Source organism: Chiloscyllium punctatum, chromosome 3 (assembly GCF_047496795.1).
Source record: "Chiloscyllium punctatum isolate Juve2018m chromosome 3, sChiPun1.3, whole genome shotgun sequence".
Classification (NCBI taxonomy): Eukaryota; Metazoa; Chordata; class Chondrichthyes; order Orectolobiformes; family Hemiscylliidae; genus Chiloscyllium; species Chiloscyllium punctatum.
Window position 1 is genome coordinate 58,161,044 of NC_092741.1, and position 20,802 is coordinate 58,181,845.

A 20,802-nucleotide genomic window follows, 5' to 3' on the forward strand; every position below is an offset into this window, starting at 1 on the left:
ATCTCAGCCTCCTCCAATGGTCCCCAGCATGACAGATACTATTCTTCAGCCAATTCAGTTCACTCCATGTGATGTCAGGAAACAGGCAGAGACACTGGATACTGCAACGGCCATATGCCTTGACAACATTCCGGCAATAGTACTGAAGATTTGTGTTGCAGAACTTGTCGTTCCCCTAGCCAAGCTGTTCCAGTATGGTTACAACACTGGCATCTACTCAACAATGTGAAAAATTGTCCTGTACACAAAAAAGCAGGAAACATCCAACCCAGCCAACTACCATCCCCACAGGCTACTTTCAATTATAAGTAAAGTGATGGAAAGTGTCATCAACAGTGCTAGCAAACACCTGCTCAGTAATAACCTGCTCAGTGATGCCCAGTTTGAGTTCTGCCCATGCCACTCAGCTCCTGCCTTCGTTACAGCCTTGGTTCAAATATTACCACCTGCATGTTTCCCTTCAAGCCATTCAACACTTGGTTTGGAAATATATCACCATTCCTTCATTGTCGCTGGGTCTGAATCCTGGAATTCCATCCCCAAGGGCATTGTGGGTCAACCTGCAGCAGTTTAAGGGAGGCAGCTCACCACCACTTTCTTAAGGGCAACTGGGAAAGGCAATAAATGCTGGCCAGCTAACGATGCCCACAGCCTACAAGTAATTTTTAAAATTTAAGAATGCTACAGTAGTTATAAATACACCACCAGCAAAAACAATTTTAGCACATGTTTCATGTTTGAATTATCTGACTTGTACTAATCACAGTATTTTAAAAATGATTGCTCATCAAATGATGTTTAAAAAAAGCATCTCATCAATACCAGTGAGCAAAGTCAGTTTTGATCTTTGAAGTCCAAAATTGATGTCTGATGAAAATATAGCTAAAGCTCTTGCCTTCATCAAGTAATTTCCAATGAGATGAGGCTTAATTAACTAATAATGCTGACCATCACAATCACAACCAGTCCTCAATCACCTCAAGGTCAATATTATATCCCTCCCTTGAGCCACTGTCCTCTACAATCTGTATCACTGTCAGGCCTCAAAATTAAAAGTTATGTTTAGAAAAAAGGTTGTTTGAAAAACAGCACAACAGATAATTCAACTTAAGGCACTTCTAAATGCAGTGATCATGCGCAGTACCCATCTTTGCAAGGAAGTCTTTCAGGCTGGGATTAGTCTTTGTGGAACATTAAATTTTAATGTTTCAGCTAAATGTTCTTGCTTGTATACACAAAAGGTAAAACAAAAGCACTGAAAGACATGAAGCACATTTTATGCACTTCAAATGATTTTCAAACTTGAAATTCACATTATGTTCCACTCATTAGAGCTCAACATATAAATCTTAATTGAATTCTGTCGACCGACCACATGGGCAGAAATTAAATAATAGTGGCATCAAAGGAACGACAATACATTTAAAAATTGGTACTTACACTAAACTTTACTATGTCATAAATCAAATACCGAGGAACAGGTTTTCCATCTACTTTGTCAATGATCATTTCCTAGAAATATAAAAAGATAAATAAGTCAATTTGACTTCTTTATATTTAGAGAACTGGTAGACAAATGTTCAAACAATAATTACTTGCTTGTTACTTACATTACACTCAGGTTACAATATTGAATTTCCATGAACTCAAACCAGCACAGAACAAATGACACTGAATATACCACATCCCCTCACAACATAAATACACACATTATTTTCTAGTACTCAATATTAGGTTGAGCAATAGCTGTCTAAATCAAAAACTCTGTCTTCCACTCACTTATTTAAACACAAGCTCTTAAAATACAGCAAGGGAACACAGGCACTTCATCATTAAGTTGTAACAGGTCACTGTAATTCAGAATTGCTTGCAAATGTGAATATATCGATCAGCTTAATATTAATAAATTTTATAAGTTATGCAGTTACATTTGTCACTGGGTGGTCATTCTTCATTAGCCTAATGTGGAGGTAACAGCATTGTAGTACAACACAAATAGCTTTCTCATGCTACTAATGCCCAGCTTTACACTTCAGTAATGTGATTCTCCGTTTGTGCTGTTACTATCATGTCAATCCAGTAATTAGTAAATAAAGCTATTTGTGAGTTTGTCTATGCTTTTGCTAGTTGCAAAACACTGGAAACCTAAAGTACTTGTAAGTGTTGGCATTGTAAAATGATCAATATGAAATTCAGCCCGAACTGTTCTTACTAAGAATTTCAACATACAGCATTCTCATCGTACTTCTATTCTTCTATACAGCTGCTAACAACATTAATTAAAAAGAGAAAACCGTGCATTCTTCAAATATCCCAGAAAGGATTTCACAGATTTCACTAAATCTTGCATTCATCTTCCATCAACACAAGTATGGGTTATAAACAACAAATCAATGCCCTCTCTTCTAGAAATAGTCTTTAACCCCTCTGACACATACATTAGCAGAGTAGGAGACTAAACCTGCAACCTATTGCTTCATAACACTGCATCCAGGTGTTTCAACTAGTGTACAACTGGACCTGCATTATGCACTTCTTCTAAATACAAACTGAAAAAAACATCAAGGGCAAAGCAAGCAGCTCATGGACCCAGACTGGTCCCAATAAAAGTCTGAAAATTTGATTACTATTATAACATAGGCAAAAAATATTTCCCCCTTGAATATGCAAAAATTTATACCAAGGAACAATAGACTAGAATACCAATATCCACACAATTGGAAGAATTAAATCAAGAAAGAAAAGTTTAAGTTTCTCTATTTGTAATGCTGGCTTTACATTCTCTGCAGTTATTACAAACATTAGTGCAGTGATTTTTGGAAAGGGTCAGATTCAACAGCCATTCCATCTGTGCCACCTGCTGCTGTTCACATATTAGATTCATTTCCAGTAATACACAAGCCAGTAGCTACAGCATGCTTACACCCCACACAAATTGACAGTCGCATTGATCACGATGACATTTCAATTTTGTCAGCCTTCCAATTGAGCCCAAACTTCAGTTACACCGCATCTAATTGGCAAACAGTGAACTGCATGGTATTCTTCACTGTAGTTATAAAGTTTGCACTTCAAGCCTGCACAAAAGTCAGAGAACATTGGTTTCAGCTTGACGACTCAGAGTAAAAGAGTTTTGTCTAGCTATGTTTTTATTCAATCTAATTTTCTCGCCTAACTCTTCAAATAAAAGTGCACATCTTCTTTAATTGCTTCTAAATGTCATTAATGAAAGATTGATGCAAAAATATGTATCTGACAAAAGCTAATTTAAAAATGAGAAAATTAAGCATTATGCAGGAGGGATCTGGATCAAATTAAAATATTTTAGGTGCCAAACTTGATACAGTGGTGGTGCTCCCATCACAAGGTTCAAGCCAGAGTAGGATGACCTGAGCATCCAAATCAAAAGCCATCCCTCCAGCAACCTCATAGACAGATTGCCTGGCAGTAACATGGAGAGAAACAGAGTTGACATTTCAAGCCCAATATGATTCTTCTTTGAAAGTGAAGAAACAGATGGAACAGTGATACTGCTTAATACTGGTCTCCTCTACAGTGGGGAGACTAAATACAGATTGGGTGATTGCTTCTGCTCAATCTGCAAGCATGACCCCTCACCGTCTCGTCGCTTGCCATTTCTTAACATTGTGTTCTCATATTCCAATTTCTATCCTAGGCTTGCTACAGTGTTCTAATGAAACTCAATGCAAGTTTGAGAAAATGCACTTACTCTTCTAATTATGCACTTCACAGCATTCTAGACTCAACACTGAGTTCAACAACTTCAGACCATTAACTCAGTTCTACATATTGATATACCATTGTTTTCATGTTCTATTTTCTGCCAAACATAATTATTCTGCTATTCTGCCTTGGGCAGCACACTGGTTAGCACTGCTGCCTCACAGTGCCAGGAACCCGGGTTCAATTCAAGCCTGTGTGGATTTTGCACATTCTCCCCAGGTCTGCGTGGGTTTCCTCCGGGTGCTCCAGTTTTCTCCCACAGTCCAAAGATGTGCAGGTTAGATGATTTGTCCATGCTAAATTGCCCATAGTGTTCAGGGATGTGTAGGTAAAGTGCATTAGTCAGGGGAAATGTCGAGTAATAGGGTAGCATGATGGGTCTGTGTGGGATACTCTTTCGAGGGTCAGTGAGAACTTGTTGGGCCAAAGGACCCCTATAATGTGGAAACAGGCCCTAATTCTAATTAGAGTAATTGAGTCATAGAGATGTACAGCACGGAAACAGACCCTTGGGTGCAACCCGTCCATGCCAACCAGATATTCCAACCCAATCTAGTCCCACCTGCCAGCACCCTGCCCATATCCCTCCAAACCCTTCCTATTCATATATCCAGGAGAAAGTGAGGACTGCAGATGCTGGAGATCAGAGCTGAAAATGTCTTGCTGGAAAAGCGCAGCAGGTCAGGCAGCATCCAAGGAGCAGGAGAATCTCCTGAAGAAGGGCTCATGCCTGAAACGTCGATTCTCCTGCTCCTTGGATGTTGCCTGACCTGCTGTGCTTTTCCAGCAACATATTTTCAGCTATTCATATATTCATCCAGATGTCTTTTAAATGTTGCAATTGTTCTAGCCTTCACCACTTCCTCTGGCAGCTCATTCCATACATGTACACCCTCTAAGTGAAAAAGTTGCCCCTTAGGTCTCTTTTATATCTTCCCCTTTCACCCTAAACCTATGCCCTCTAGTTCTTGAGGGCATAGGGCTATACTGGAACAATGCTTTATCCCTTTATGACAGCTATTAACACTCTTTAGTTTTTATTCCATGACATTTCTAAACTCTAAGGTCCCTAGCCCTATAACCTTTCCTTGAACTACTTCTACTTGGTCTTCCTCACCTTCTTCCAGCAGCATAAAACTCAGCAGTCATCCCCCTCTCATGAAATGTAAAGAAAAGTCAAACTGGATTCAAGACAGAAATTTGTTTCTCTCTCCACAGACACTAAGAAATTTCTAAAACACTTACTGCTTTTATTTCAAATCTCTTGCAGCTACAGTATTTTGCTTTTGGTCACTAAAACAGATTGCTAGGTTATTAATCTCATTGATATTTGTTGGACCTTCCTTTGCTCACATTTCCCTGCACTACAATTGTAGCTACACTTCAGAAGTATTTCATCAGCAAGATGACCTGGTTGTCCTTTTCTCACGGAGGAGAAAGTGAAGACTGCAGATGCTTGAGATCAGTCGGGAGTGGGGTACTTGAAAAGCACAGCAGGTCAGGCAGCAACCGAGGAGCAGGAGAATCAATGTTTCAGGCAAGAGTCCTTCATTAGGAATCATTCTTGCTGAAGGGCTCTTGCCCGAAACATCGATTCTCCTACTCCTCAGATGCTGCCTGACCTGCTGTGCTTTTCCAGCACCCCATTCTCAACTCTGTCCTTTCTTTCATTGTCACTTAAGGGAAATGAATGGCAAAAAGGAATAATCAACAGTAATGTGCCTTTGTCAAAAATAAAAGAGTCTCCAAAAAAAAACAAAAACTTTTCTTACCCCATCCAAAAGGGTGCTAGTCAAATGAAGACGCAGATCTTTGCGTAGAGGAAACTCCAGGTTTGCTACATGAAACACTGAATTGTCTCTGTCAATCATGTACACTTCATCCTTGCCATCAATAAGCATCATATACCTGCAACAAACAATACACATCAGTATTCTGAATGATTAAAAGCATTCCTACTTCATCAAAATTGCTCAAAAAGGAACATCAACAGGATTATTTGAAAATAATAAACTAAAAATTAATTACTGTCACAAGTGGTTTGTTTTAATGCTACTTCCACTCTTATATGAGAATACACTCTTGTTTATGTGTAAGTAATTTCAGTAACTTTTGTTTGGAAAAATACAGCTATGTTTCAAAACAATTCAGCAAATTTGTCACATTAAGTCATCTTTAAAAAGAAAAGTGCAGGTGAATGAGTGGGTTAATAAATACTCAACATCAAAAATGACTTAAAACAAAAGTAGAAACTCAGTAGAAAGCAAAGTTAACATTTCCAGTCTGGTGACTCTTCAGAGTCCTGCTGAGTTTCTCGTACAACTTCTGTTTTTGTTTCAGATCTCCAACATCTGCAGCTTTTTTATTATATCAACAGCTACCTGTTGTCCAAAGCAGAACTTATAGATAATCATTCAAGTAAGTTGTTTAAGCCACAGTTTCTTGCTCATCAAATCACCAGAAGAAATTTCTTCACCCAAACAATAGACAGCCTGTGGAAATTTCTATCACAAGAAGTGGTTAAAGCCAACACACTGAAGGTCTTCAAGGGAATTAGATACTGTTCTTAGGAAATATGGGACTAAATGGTACAGAGAAAAAGAAAGCAGAAACAGGGCCCTGGAGTTAGATGAACGACAGAGCAGGTTTGAAGGACTGTAGGGCCTATTCCTGCTCCTATCTTCCCAATCCTGCATACTATGTTGCTGTCAATTTCCTACAATGTCACTGAAGTAGACCATCTGCAATTCTACACATCCAGCATTTCAACCAAACATAAATCCATTCATTGCATGAACGTAAGAAATAGCAGCATAAAGTATGCAATTTGTTCTTTTGAGACTGCTCCACTCTGTAATAAAATCACAGTTGATTGCAGCCTTAATGCAATTTCAGCTATCATTCATAACACTTGGTCACCTCCCCCTCAAATCAGAAATCAGTCTAATTACTGGGACACATACAACCTCACAATTGCACTTTTGTACACCATTTTCCCATACCCTCACATGTCAGAAAGCTAATTCTCGGTTTGGGATTCTCTCAGGCTCATTACCAATAACTCAGACATTTATAGTAGGAGATGCAAATATTCATTTTAAAACTGCCGTATACAAACTAGAAAAATTATAATCAGCTGTTAAAATTTAAACCAATGCATTCACTGAAATTAAAATCTAACATTTCATTCAGCTCTATAATTTTCAAGTTATACGCAAAGATATAAAGGGAACAATGGGAAAATTTACAACTCCAGCAATGCCTTACACAATATCCTCTAATACAACACTTTTTTAAAAATATGTTTTAAACATTAATTGCAACATATTAATGGTAAAACCAACACATTGCTGCAGCACAAGAGGCCACCATCTGACCCATCGCGTCCGCACTAGTGAACAAAGATCTGACTGTACTATTCCCATTTTCCAGGATTTGACCCGTATCCCTGGAAACAATGGCAATGTGAGTAAATATCTAAATGCTTCTTTAAATAAGCTGAGAGTTTCTGAATTAACCACTCTTATAGACAGAATTACAGACTCCCACCCCCTCTAGGTGAAAAGATTTCTGCTCAATTCTTCTAACTTTTACCAAGCACTATTGTTATTGCGCCCCCCCACCCCCACCCCCCACCGTTATTGCTTTCTTGTCCACCCTCTCACTGACATTCTTCTCTCAAATGTTGCTGCTCCAGATAAAACAACTGTAGGCTATCCAATCTTTCTTCATATTTCAGACCCTCCAGCCCAGGCAACATCTTGATAAATTTCTGCTGCACCTTCTGGAGCATAAACGCATCCTCCCTGTAATATGATGAGCAGAAATGCACACAGTACTCTAACTGTGGCCCATCTAGTGTTTTATACAGTTGGAACATAACCTTCTGGCTCATGAATTCTATGCCTTATCTAATAAAGGCAAACATCCCATATGCTGTCTGATCCACCTTATATAATTGCCCTGCTACCTTCAGGGGTCTTTCAATATGCACACCAAAGTAATTTCCAAGGTGCTGCTATTCATTCCCGTTGACTAGTTTGCCCTTTCCAAGTTCATTCTATTTCTCACTGCTCTGCTCAGCTGACCAGTCCATTGATACTTTCCTGCACTTCTGCTACATTCCTCCTCACGATCTACCACCCAATTATCATCTCATCCATGAACTTCTTGGTCATATCCCCCATACTTAAGTCCAAACTGATCATGTTTGCTCAGAAAAGAACAGGTGATTTCTACAACAAACAAGAACAGTTGCTGCTGCCAACATCAAAAAATTGTTCTTACACTTATTATAGCAAAGTCCCATTGCTCATTGGTAACCACACACGTGGGATTCAGTTTTTGTAAATGCATTGAGGAAATATCATGATTCAAAGGTATTGAAGATTTCCTCCTGATTGCTGTTACTGATCAACAGATATAACATGCTTACAAGTCACAATTATTATGATCCTAGCTAATGGTAATACATAACAAGTTGGTTTCAGAGTTAAACCGATCATGGTAGACAATAACTTCTATTTTTGCTATTTGGTTGCTGTGGAGGTCAGTCACTAAATATTTTCACATGAGGATGCCATTGTACTTTTAACAAATAAACACATATTCCCGTGTCTGCGTGGGTTTCCTCCGGGTGCTCCGATTTCCTCCCACAGTCTAAAGATGTGCAGGTTAGGTAAATTGGCCATGCTAAATTGCCCCTAGTGTTAGGTGAAGGGGTAAATGTAGGGGAATGGGTCTGGGTGGGTTGCTCTTCAGAGAGTCGGTGTGGACTTGTTGGGCCAAAGGGCCTGTTTCCACACTGTAAGTAATCTAATCTAAAATCTAATATTCCTTGCACAAAAGAAAAACAGAGCTATATGCAAAGATCTCATCACTGACAACAAAAAGAACAATTCAACCATTTTTCTCCAGCAATATCCTTTAGAGGCATTCAACTCCAGTGAAGTATCAGTCTTACTTCAGTTTCAAATTTCTAACTAACACAGACAGACTATACCACTGACGATTCTCTGACTTCTTTGAAACCGCATAAGATTTCTTTCCAGGTCTTATGGCCTTTAGACTTCCACAAACAAACCTGCCCATCTGTTGGGATGTTTCATTTCTTCTGAATGGAATTATCTCATGGATCATGGCTTACCCTTCTCTGGTAGCAAAACTTGAACAAAAATAAGCATCAATATCTCATCAGGTAGCTTTCAGTCATTCAGCTTAAATCGCATGATCTCTCACAAATGCTGTTTTGAATTCATTATTTAAACTTCTAAGGCAAATCAAAAATACATTTAAACTGTTTTACAATTCAAGCTATCAAATAACTTGATCATAAAATTTAGATTATAAAATTATAGATTATGAAATTTATCATACCTTTCCAAAAAAGCTATAAGAGGTAGTTCATCTTTTAATCAAAATTTCTTATTGCTGGTCTTATCCTGTGCTCATAGTAATAACACTTACATTAAGTAAGAATTTTCATAGCAGTGATATTATCTTGACAGTCACTTTCTATCATATTTTCTCCTGACAAAATGTCTGCTATAGCATGGTCTTCTGTACCATGAATGATTTTTGAATTACACTGTCGTTGCATTAAACGCCAACAAAACTGTCTATTAGAAATGCAGATCCCTTTAAGGCTCACACAGATCAGCTCCAGAGTTGATTGAGACCAAGTAATGCTCGCTGAGCTTCGTATTTAAGGATTCAGTTGAGAACATGCGTTCCGAAGTGTCCTTGGGGAGGAAGCAAGCGGTGTCCATCAATGCTCTCAATGTCTTTAGAGAGGGGTGGGCACCACGGGAGATACAGTGCTTTATCTCCCCCTCCAAATTCATTTTGATTTAGCCTCTTCTCTCTCTCCTTACCTTCCCCTCATTTTTTGATTGCTTGCATTGCCCATAAGGATTACGCTTATAAATATTCAATTGGTTATATGAGTGATTACTAGTGGTAGTTTTAAATAACAAAAAAGGGGGGGAAAAAAACTCAGTGACTTTGGTGGTGGCAGAATCGTTCAGTTGTGCGAAATAGCGCTTCTGGGTTTAAAAGAAAAAAAAATTAAGTTGGTTGAGCCAGAAGACCCAGGTTCAAGTCCCAACTGCTCCAGAGGCTAGCAATAACAACTCAACAGGTTGCTTAGAAAATACCTGAAGAATTGAATTGGAAGTCAGGATGACTTAGTGCTGGAAAAGTCATGTGCAATAACTCTTCCACACATGAAAAAAAGAATTGGGTTTGGATTGTTTCTTGTGGCTCCATGGTAGTGTCACTGCCTCTGAGCCAGGAGACCTGGGTTCAAGTTGTATTGCTGCAGAGATTTGAAATAACAGTTTGGTGAGAAAATTTTTAAAAAACAACAAGAAAGTTGGGCCTCCTCCTACTCTCTCTACCCCTTCTCCGTTTTAAAGGTTTCTATTGCTCTTAAAAGGCTTTGCACATACATTCTTCAATTGGAAATCGGGTTAATAGATGGGAAAAAATATCACGGGTGATTTAGTGATTAGCGTTTTTCTATAAATCCTCTCATTTATATGTAAGGACACTTCTTGGGGGGAGAGCGGTGTTGGGGGGCCTCATGTAGCACAATAGTAGCATCACTACCTCTGAATCAGGAGGCATGGGTTCAAGTTCAAACTGCTTTAGCTGTGCGTAAAGTACATACCCGAATAGGTCAATTAAAACAAAAGGTTGAGTTGGGAAGGCTCTTTTGGTGCAGCAGTAGTGACCCTACCTAGGTTCAAGTCACACCTGCCCCAGAGGTGTGTAATAAGATCCCTGAACAGGTTGATTAGAAAAGTAGCAAAAGCACAGTTTAGGGGAGCGGTAGTGGTGTTGTGGCCATCTCATTGAACTAGAGACCCAAAGTAGACAAACAGGAGGCTGGAAGAACACAGCAAGCCAGGCAGCATCAGGAGGAGAAGTCAATATTTTGGGTCAAGAGCCTTCATCAGACCCAAGTTACTGCACTGGAGGCACAAGTTCAAACTCCAACACAACAGCTCTTGAATCTAATCTCGATGTATGAGTGTTAACATACTGTTTTTAAAAAGAAGGAAAAGACAGCTGTCATAACTTCTTTGAACAGGTTACAAAATTTAAAAATATTTGTGCTTCTTGTATAGCAGCAGTAGTGTTCCTACCTCAGAGATCAGGAGACATAGGTTCAAGTCCCACCTGCTTCAGAATTGCATAATAACATCTTTGAACAAGTTATTAGAAAGTCTTTTTTAAAAGCTGAGTCCTTAATTTAGTTTAGTTCTAGCCCCCTCTCCCTACATGTCCATCGCTTTTGTTGTCATTGCACAGTTCAAAACTGGCTTTGCATATAAATTGGTAAATGATTCTGAAATACAGGTTACACAACAGTTGGAGAATGGAGAAAAGAAGTTAAAAATGGGTAACATGAAATAAAAACATTCAGTGCTATGCAAAAGCAATGCTGGACAACAGTGTTTTTTTTTCCAAAAATTGAGTTAGGATGGTGCAATGATAGTATCCTGAACTGTGAGCCAGAATATGTTCCTATTCGGGTATGTACTTTACGCACAGCTAAAGCAGTTTGAACTTGAACCCGCGTTCAATTCCCACGTGCTCCAGAGGCATGTAAAACATCTCTGAACAGGTTGATTAAAAAATATCAAGAACTAACAAAATATTAAGAGACGTGTCATAAATGTCTGAACATGTTGCTTTTTAAAACCAAACAGTTTAGTTCTTCCCAAATAGGGTGCACTTCAAGAGAGGGAAAGAGTCCAAAAGCAAAAGGCTGAATCTGATGTTTGAACTATTTGAAAGATCTACAATAAAATATTTGCAAGTTGGTGGAACTCTTCTGCTGCCTAATTCAACATATGGATATTGTTGTATAAAACAAGGTAAAGCATATTAATGTAGTCTCTTCAGGTGAGAATGCAGAAGGTAATTCCTGTGTATGGCAGAAGCTAAGCTTCAGGTGGTTTTTTAAAGTGAAAAGCCTGCATCACATTGTAGGATCATGAATTGAAGTTATTCACTGGCATTTTCAGAACTGGAGTAATACAAACAAGATGGAGAAATGAACTCAGGTTGCTTCTCTAATGAAGAAGCAAGTATAGCTTTAGCTTTATCCTTATCAGGGAGGGAGTAAAAGTGTGAATAAAGTATTTTTGGAACTGGACGTCACAGACCTAGATACCAAACTTGGATTGAAGATTCCGATTCTGAGCTTGGAAGAAGAGTCATATGGGAGTCAGAACTGCAAACAGTGAAAATAGACAACTGCACATTCTTCACGATAGCACTAACGCTGGAGCTTCCACCCCACCCCGGGTGCATTCTCCACCCCCTATTATCCTCCCTGTGCACCCACTACTGTTTTGCCAAATTCCGAATGAATGCCATCTACAGGTTTGCTAAAGACACAACCGTGGTCGGATGGATATCAAATAAAGACATGGTAAAATACAGTAGGGAGATAGAGGGCTTGGTGACATGGTGCAATGATAAGAATCTCTCAACATCGGCAAAACTACAGAACTGATCACCGACTTCAGGAAGAACGGAGGTGAACACACCCCATCTTCATCAACGGAGCTGAGTTTGAGAGAACATGGAGGGTCAAGTTCCTCAGAGTGACAATAACTGACAACCTGTCGCCTTCCCAAGTAGATGAAATTGTCAAGGAGGCACAACAATGCCTCTTCTTCCTCAGACAACTCAGGAAATTTGGCATGTCCACAAGGATCCTTATCAACGTTTACAGATGAACCACTGAAAACATACTGTCCGGGTGTAGAATGGCCTAGTATAGCAACTGCTCTGCCCAGGACCATAAAAAAATACAGAAGGTTGTGTGTGCAGCCCAGACCATCACAGAAGCCAATCTTCTACCCATGGATGGCTCAAATGTAGAAGACAGAGGGTGGTGGTGGAGGGGTGTTTTTCAGACTGGAGGCCTGTGACCAGTGGAGTGCCACAAGGATCGGTGCTGGGTCCTCTACTTTTTGCCATTTACATAAATGATTTGATGCGAGCATAAGAGGTACAGTTAGTAAGTTTGCAGATGACACCAAAATTGGAGGTGTTGTGGACAGCAAAGAGGGTTACCTTAGGATCTGGACCAGATGGGCCAATGGGCTGAGAAGTGGCAGATGGAGTTTAATTGAGATAAATGTGCGGTGCTACATTTTGGGAAAGCAAATCTTAGCAGGACTTATACACTTAATGGTAAGGTCCTAGGGAGTGTTGCTGAACAAAGAGACCTTGGAGTGCAGGTTCATAGCTCCTTGAAAGTAGAGTCCCAGGTAGATAGGATAGTGAAGGCAGCGTTAGGTATGCTTTCCTTTATTGGTCAGAGTATCGAGAACAGGAGTTGGGAGGTCATATTGCGGCTGTACAGGACATTGGTTAGGTCACTGTTGGAATATTGCGTGCAATTCTGGTCTCCTTCCTATCGGAAAGATGTTGTGAAACTTGAAAGGGTTTAGAAAAGATTTACAAGGATGTTGCCAGGGTTGGAGGATTTGAGCTACAGGGAGAGGCTGAACAGGCTGGGGCTGTTTTCCCTGGAGCGTCGGAGGCTGAGGGGTGACCTTATAGAGGTTTACAAAATTATGAGGGGTATGGATAGGATAAATAGGCAAAGTTTTTTCCCTAGGGTCAGGGAGCCCAGAACTAGAGGGCATAGGTTTAGGGTGAACGGGGAAAGATATAAAAGAGACCTAAGGGGCAACATTTTCACGCAGAGGGTGGTACGTGCACGGAATGAGCTGCCAGAGGATGTGGTGGAGGCTGATACAATTGCAACATTTAAGAGGCATTTGGATGGGTATATGAATAGGAAGGGTTTGGAGGGATACAGGCTGGGTGCTGGCAGGTGGGACTAGATTGGGTTGGGATATCTGGTCGGCATGGACGGGTTGGGCCGAAGAGTCTGTTTCCAAGCTGTACATCTCTATGATTCTATGACTCCATTTTCATGACTCGTTGCTGCAGAAAGGCTGCAATCGCCATCAAAGACCCATTCCACACCAGCAATACTCTCCTGTCCTCTTCTGTCAGGCAGAAGAAAAGTAACTTGAACACACACATGAGTAGGTTCAAGAACATTACCTTCCATGCTGTAATTAGATTGATGAATGGAATCTCTAACTTCAAATAATGCTGATTTTACTAATGTTGATCTAGCTTAGCGCACACCTGATGTAATGTAATCTGTATGCATTTGTCCTTGTCTTTTTTCACCACATTATCTGTATGCTTACTATGATCTGCCTTACTGCTCATAAACAAAACTTTTCATGTATTTAAGTACACATGACAATAAATCACATCAAATAAAAAACATTACTTCTGTTTGTCTCTCTACACATGCTGCCGAAACTGATGAGTTTATGTTTGTTTTAGATTTCCAGCAATTGCAGTATTTTGCATTTATTGGAAATTCTAAAAGGAATCATGGACTGAGTTTACAGAAAGGATGATTTGTTGGAAGTCTATGAGGCACAGTCAATATTTGATCAATTTAACAAGATGGGCAATCAGTCCATGGAGGATTATATCATGGAGTTTGAGATGTTATGTAAAAGGCTAAAGAAATTTAATTTAGAAATTCCACAAGCAATTTTAAGCAATTAGATTCTGCACAAATCCTGCCCATTGATTTTTGGTTTTGACAGGTGTTTACATTTATGGTAATGGGCTCTCTTTTTGGGCAACTGGCTGCTGCTATATAAAAAAACAACTTTGGGAGATGATCATTTTCAACTACACCACAAGACATGTTGGGAGTTCTGCAGGGATACAGAGAGTGGAAGAGTTTACAACTACTGACTCTCAAAGTCAAAGGCAGCCTTGCCTTAAGTGCCTGTATAAGATGGAGTTACTAAAAGATGTTTTGAGGGAAAGAGGGTCAAAGTTTTAATAATTTTCAAAGGGCAAATGCAGGGTTGGAGAGATAGCCACCAAGACTGAATCCTAGAAATGCATGATGCTTCCATGCAATTCATATCACAATGTCAGGAATTGTCCAAAGATAAGTATTTGAAGAAACGGATGAAACGAATGGTTCTGAGGGCAAAGAAAATAAAGCTGAACAGTATGAAAATATTGCGATAGTAACAAAGAACTAGGTCATTCCATAGATACCTAGCTGCCGATTCATTCAATAGTGCCATACTCCAAGCTGACTGCTACAGTGTTGATTGATTACAACATTATATAGAAACTCTAGATAAAGCAGACAAAATAGGGTCAAAGATATACAAAAGCTTTTACCTACCTTTCATTCATAGATGATAATTCATTAAAGTCTTTAAAGAGACAGTGTTTCTCCTCTGTAAAACTGCTAGACTGCATCAATTCATAATTACTGATGTCATCCAGAGTGACATAGCTTTATTAGCGAGCAAGTCTTCGAACAATAAGGAAAAAAGGTGTCTGGATCTTGCTATGATCTAAGCTGATGTTATTACTGGACAAGTCAGATCCCAGACTGAATTCAAATTTGATAGTCAAAACAGAATCTGCTGGAAAAGCTCAGCAGGACTGCCAGCATCTGTGAAGAGAATTCAAAGGTGGCATTTCGAGTCCAGCGACCCTTTCTCAGAACTAGGTTTTGGTTTGGCTTTAATGATGTAGTCTCTCATGAGATGGGTATTGTCGATTTTGTTTCAACCTCAACAAGAAAATAGAATTTTACATCGCAAAAGAAGAAATTAAGATAAAAATTGGACAAACCAATTTATTAGTAACACAAATTCAGAGAGTTTTAAACACAGTAAAAATAGAGTCCTAGTTCTTTACAACATTCTTGTCTCAAGACCACAAGAAACTACAGAGTCGTGAACACAGCCCAGTCCATCACGAAAACCAGCCTTCCGTTCATTGACTCCATCTATACTTCCCACTGTCTCAGGAACATAGTCAAAGACCCCGTACACCCCGGTTGTAAGCTCTTCCACCCTCTTCCGAAAAGTGTGTATACATGTACAAGTAGTTGCAAGAACAGCTTTTTCCCCCGCAGGTATTAGACTTCTGAATGGACATCTCAAAATCTTAATTTAATCTTGATCTCATTTTCTGTGCACATTTTCTACAGTTGTAATACTGCAATCTTCGCTCTGTTATTTTTCCCTATGCGTTTTGTGTGGTATGATCTGCCTGTAATACATGCAAAACAAAACTTTTCATTGTACCAAGGTACTTTTTTTTCTTTATTCAATCATGAGACATGTGCATCACTGGCAGGCCAGCATTTCTTGCCCATCCCTAATTGCCTTTGAACAGAGTGGCTTGCTAAGTCATTACAGATTTCAGTTGAGAGTCTACCACAATGCAATGTATCTGGAGTCACATGTAAGCCAGATCAGGTGAGGATGGCAGATTTCCTTCCCTGAAGGACATCTATGAACCAGATGGGTTTTTTTGACAATCGACAATGGTTTCATGGTCATCAACAGATTCTCAACTCCAGATTAGTATAGAATTCAAATTCCACCATCTGGCAGGATTCAAAACCAGGTCCCCAGATTATTAACTGGGTTTCTGGATTAATTGTCTAAACTGGCAACAAACAGTATATACAAGACTTTCCCAACACATGGCTAGGGATATATCCCATACAATTCAGCATATGGCTAGAGTACAAAATTGTCTTCAATACCGATCATATGATAATCTTCCAGTACTAGAAGGAAGGAGAAACAATTAGCTCTACTTTCCACATCAAGCCAAGTGCGCTACTTATTGAAAAAAAAAGTTCATTAAAACTGAAGCGCCAGAAAAAAAAACAAGAGACCCCTGAGACACTACATCAGACTGCTTGAGGTTGATTTCAGATCTGGTGAGATAGCTTACTTTAAGAGAGGACATAAGAATGGAAAAGGCTAGAGAATTTTATTGGGCATGGCAGGAAAACTTTCAGAATAATTAAACAACAAAGGCACACTCCTCACAAGTAGTAGAGATGAGTTATGAATTTTGAGACTCTGAGTACATAGGAGAGGATGTTGACGATGAAGCACCATGTACTTCACATTCCCATGAGTCCTATTAATTTGGAATCAAAGAGGCACGATGCAAGGGCGATGTAAATATTAACCAATTTATGTACTGATCATGAAAATGTGATTGTTAAACTCACATGGATATTATCTGCCTAAAGTAGCTTCACAGATAGTTTGCTGATGTTGAAAATTGGGGTCTCTGAAACACTGAATTTTCTTGGTATGTACTGTATAGCATGAGATTTTATTTAAAAACTATTACAATAGTAATTAACTATTCAAAACTCTAGCTTCTGAAAATAAAGTTCAAAAAACCCAGAAGTCATAATGCCCATTGAATTAGCTTTTTATCTAGCACCAAATATATACTATCATAAGTATATTGTTTTCGAAAATAAATATTTGCTCAGAGGAAGAATTGCAAACTAACCCTCAGTTGAGGGTGTGCAAGGGGACAACAATCATCCCAACATCATGAGTAGTTGTCACATGGCCATTGGTTTAAAAGGGTTCGGATATAGCACACGTTAGCTGCCACAGAAACATAACATAACAGGAAGTGCCAGGACAGAGAGAAGTTCTGTTCTTGAGAATTCTCATCAAGCAGATTTTGTAGAGTTCTCATCGGGTGGTCTCAGAAGGTTGTCCTCACAAGGAGATGGAAGACGAACCAGAAGGAGAAGAAGAGAAAGACTGAGGGAAGAAATCCCTAACACTTCAGCTAGCAAGCAGGATGCTAATCCCACCACTTTGACAAGACTGAAACATTCACACCGAGAGTCTGCTTGCCCTCTGGTATCAGTGAACCATTGCCAATTGTCATGGTTGCATGCTTTCTTTATCTAACTAAAGAATATACCATATCTAAACAACTGCTTCTTAAACTCAATAAGCCAACAGAAGGTTTCTTATAAATGGTGTTGACTGCCGATTTAGGTAACAGCGATCATAAGCCCTTAAAATCAGCACGGCTAACGGAGAGATTTCTCAGGCAATGAATAAAAGTTTCACATGAACAGGGGGCATTCGTGGCTACCATTAGGAAAGGATAATAGGATGATTTTAAAAAATGCTGACTAAGAGTTACCAGCACTGGGAAGAATTCATAAGTTCAGATAGAAGTCAACCTGCTTTGTCACACAGATGGATCCGTTTGGAAAAGGTACTATTTATAAGGCCTATTCTCGGCTGCTAGTTAGCGGCTGCTTGGTATGTTTGAGGAAAAGAGGGATTGAAATTGACTCTCCTATGGCTAGGAAGGCAATTTTAAACATGTTTAGCTGTTTTAACAATCTTTTCTCAAATCATAATTCTATAGACATTATAGCAGCATTTCTTCAGGCTAGTTTACTTGAGACTGGAATATTTTTACAGCCCCAAGGAAAGCATTAGGAATCGAGGGGAGCTTTAGAAATTACAGAGATACGCCGTAGGTCAAATGACACTTCTCCGGTGAGGTAACTTTCAGTTAAGGGCAGCCCCAACAATGTTCTATTTGCATTAAAATAGAAAACATTTGTGCACCTTTATGATGCAGATCACCAATTACATTTGGGAGTGCACCAATGATTTAAGAAACGATTATCAAGCAAATTAGGAAAGAATTCAAAATTGGCAGTCAAGCTTCTGGAGTTTTCAAATATGTTTGTTTCAGAATTAATTAGGTGAATTACATGTAATTTTACATCAATAATTTGATTTGACATTTGCACAACTCTTCAGTTGTCTGAGAAATCTTTTGTTCTGTTTTTGAATGCACGTCAGCTCTATGCTCCTGATCTTTGGGTATCTAATGCAGATGGGTGTGGTCAGATTTGAGGAAGACCTTCTGCAGAGGTCTGCTCTTAGACCAGGTCAAGCTGGCTATAAACAGGTCCAGGCATCAGGCTGTGGAGGGAGTTGTATCTGCCAACTGTCTCCCCTCTTCTGCAATGATGTTCATGCCAGAGTGTCATTGGAGAGGGAGCACGTGATGTCTATCAATGTTCTAGATGCCTTATCCCCCCCACCCAACTTCATTTTAATTTAGCCCCTTCCCGCTCTCTCTACCTCTCCCCTTTACTTTTGAAGTTCGCACTGCCCACAACAGGCTTTGCATGTAAATTTCTAACTGCTGCAGAGATGATTACTAATGGTGGTTAATACTTAAAAACAAAAAAAAAAGTCACTGTATTTTGATGGTGGGAAAGTCATTTTGTTGTGTGTGACAGCACTTCTGGATATAACAAAAAGAATCTTATTTTGAAAATATCTTTCCAATTGCAATTGGTCATACTTGATCTGAACAGAATGATAAGGCTGCTACAAGAATGAGATGCAACAGAAAAGTAGTCTTGCTGGACACTTGAAATGATTTAGTCAAAGAACAGACAGAAACAAATTTTGACATGCTGCGTTACCGTCTGTGAAAGATATAACAAGCATCTGCCAGAAATGCTGTGTCACATTTTTGATGCTTGATGCTCAACGAAATAAATCGAGAGTTACAGACAGCGTTCTTGCTCATTTTCATTTTTGCCTGTGGAAACCTCCAAGGTCTGTGCACAGTAGCAACTTCTACTGACACAGTGATCATCATACATGGACCCTTGGAGTGACAGCTCACATGCAGCTTAGAAGAGATAGGGCCTGTTTCTGTGCTGTATGATTCTTCAGCCCAACTCGCCCATGCCAACCAGCTTTCCTAAACCGAATTAATCGCATTTGGCCCATATCCCTCTAAACCTTTCCTATCCACATACCTGTCCAAAAGTCTTTTAAATGTTGTAATTGCACTCACCTCTACCACTTCCTCTGGCAGCACGTTTCATACACACACCACTCTGTGAAAAGGTTGTCCCTTGGGTCCCTTTTAAATATTTCTCCTCCCACCTCAAACCTATGCCCTCTAGTTTTGGAATTCCCTACCCTACTGAAAAGACCTTGGTTATTAACCTCAAACCTCTATCCCTCATGATTTATTAACCTCCATAAGGTCACCCACTCAGCTACCTACATTCTAGAGAAAAATGTCCCAGCCCCTCCTTATAACTCTAACCTTCCAGTCTTGGCAACATCCTTGTAAAACTTGCTTTGCACCTTTTCCACTTTAGTAACATCGATTCGATAGCAAAGCGACTACATTTGTCTGCAGAACTTTAAAACTGGCCTTACCAATGTTTCATACAAGCGTAACATGACATTCCAACTCTGCTAGTCAATGATCTGACTGATGAAGGCAAGCATACTAAATGCCTTCTTCACTGACATGGCCTACCTGTGATGCTATTTTCAAGGAATTATGTACTTGCACCCCTAGATCTCTTTGTTCAACAACATTCCCAAACAGTCAAGCATTAACTGTGTACATCCTACCCTGGTTTATCTGACCAAAATGCAACACTTCACATTTATCTGAAGTAAACTCCATTCCTTAGCCCACTGGTCCTGTTGATCAAGATCCTATTGTACTCTTAGATTACCTTCTTCACTGTACACTATAATACCTACTTTAGTGTCATCCGCAAAAGGACTAACTATTCTTCCTATATTCTCATCCAAAAATTGTTATATACAAATGCCAAACAACACAGTGGACCCAGCACCAATCCTTGTCGCATCCAGGTCAAAGACCTCCAGTCTAAAAACAACCTTCCACCACCACCAGTCACCTACCATCAAGCCAATTGCTCAAGGGTAGAAGACAGAGGGTGGTGGTGGAGGGTTGCTTTTCAGACTGAGGCCTGTGACCAGTGGTGTGCCGGAAGGATCGGTGCTGGGTCCACTGCTTTTCATAATTTACATAAATAATTTACTTGTGAACATAGGAGGTATAGTTAGTAAGTTTGCAGATGACATCAAAATTAGAGGTGAAGTGGACAGCATAGAAAGTTCCCTCAGAGTACAATGGGTTCTTGATCACATGGGTCAATGGGCTGAGGAGTGGCAGATGGAGTTTAATTTAGATAAATGTGAGGTGGTGCATTTTAGGGAAGCAAATCAGAGCAGGACTTATACATTTAACGGTAAGGTCCTGGGGAGTGTTGCTGAAAAAGAGATCTTGGAATGCAGGCTCATAGTTCCTTGA

At 39.6% G+C, this 20,802-nt stretch overlaps 1 protein-coding gene across 5 annotated transcripts in view; it reads right to left on the reverse strand.

Annotated features, from left to right (window-relative positions):
- rngtt (RNA guanylyltransferase and 5'-phosphatase) overlaps positions 1–20,802 on the reverse strand; it is a 416,785-nt gene that overhangs the window by 290,062 nt on the left and 105,921 nt on the right. For all 5 annotated transcript variants that reach the window (XR_011953798.1, XM_072553724.1, XM_072553722.1 and 2 more), the window contains exons 9-10: positions 5,517–5,652; positions 1,441–1,512 (exon numbers count right to left, since the gene is read on the reverse strand). Coding sequence is in view for 4 of the 5 variants with exons in the window: in XM_072553724.1 (XP_072409825.1) it covers positions 1,441–1,512; positions 5,517–5,652 (208 nt within the window). In the remaining variant the exon portion in view is untranslated. The remainder of the gene's footprint in view (positions 1–1,440; positions 1,513–5,516; positions 5,653–20,802) is intronic.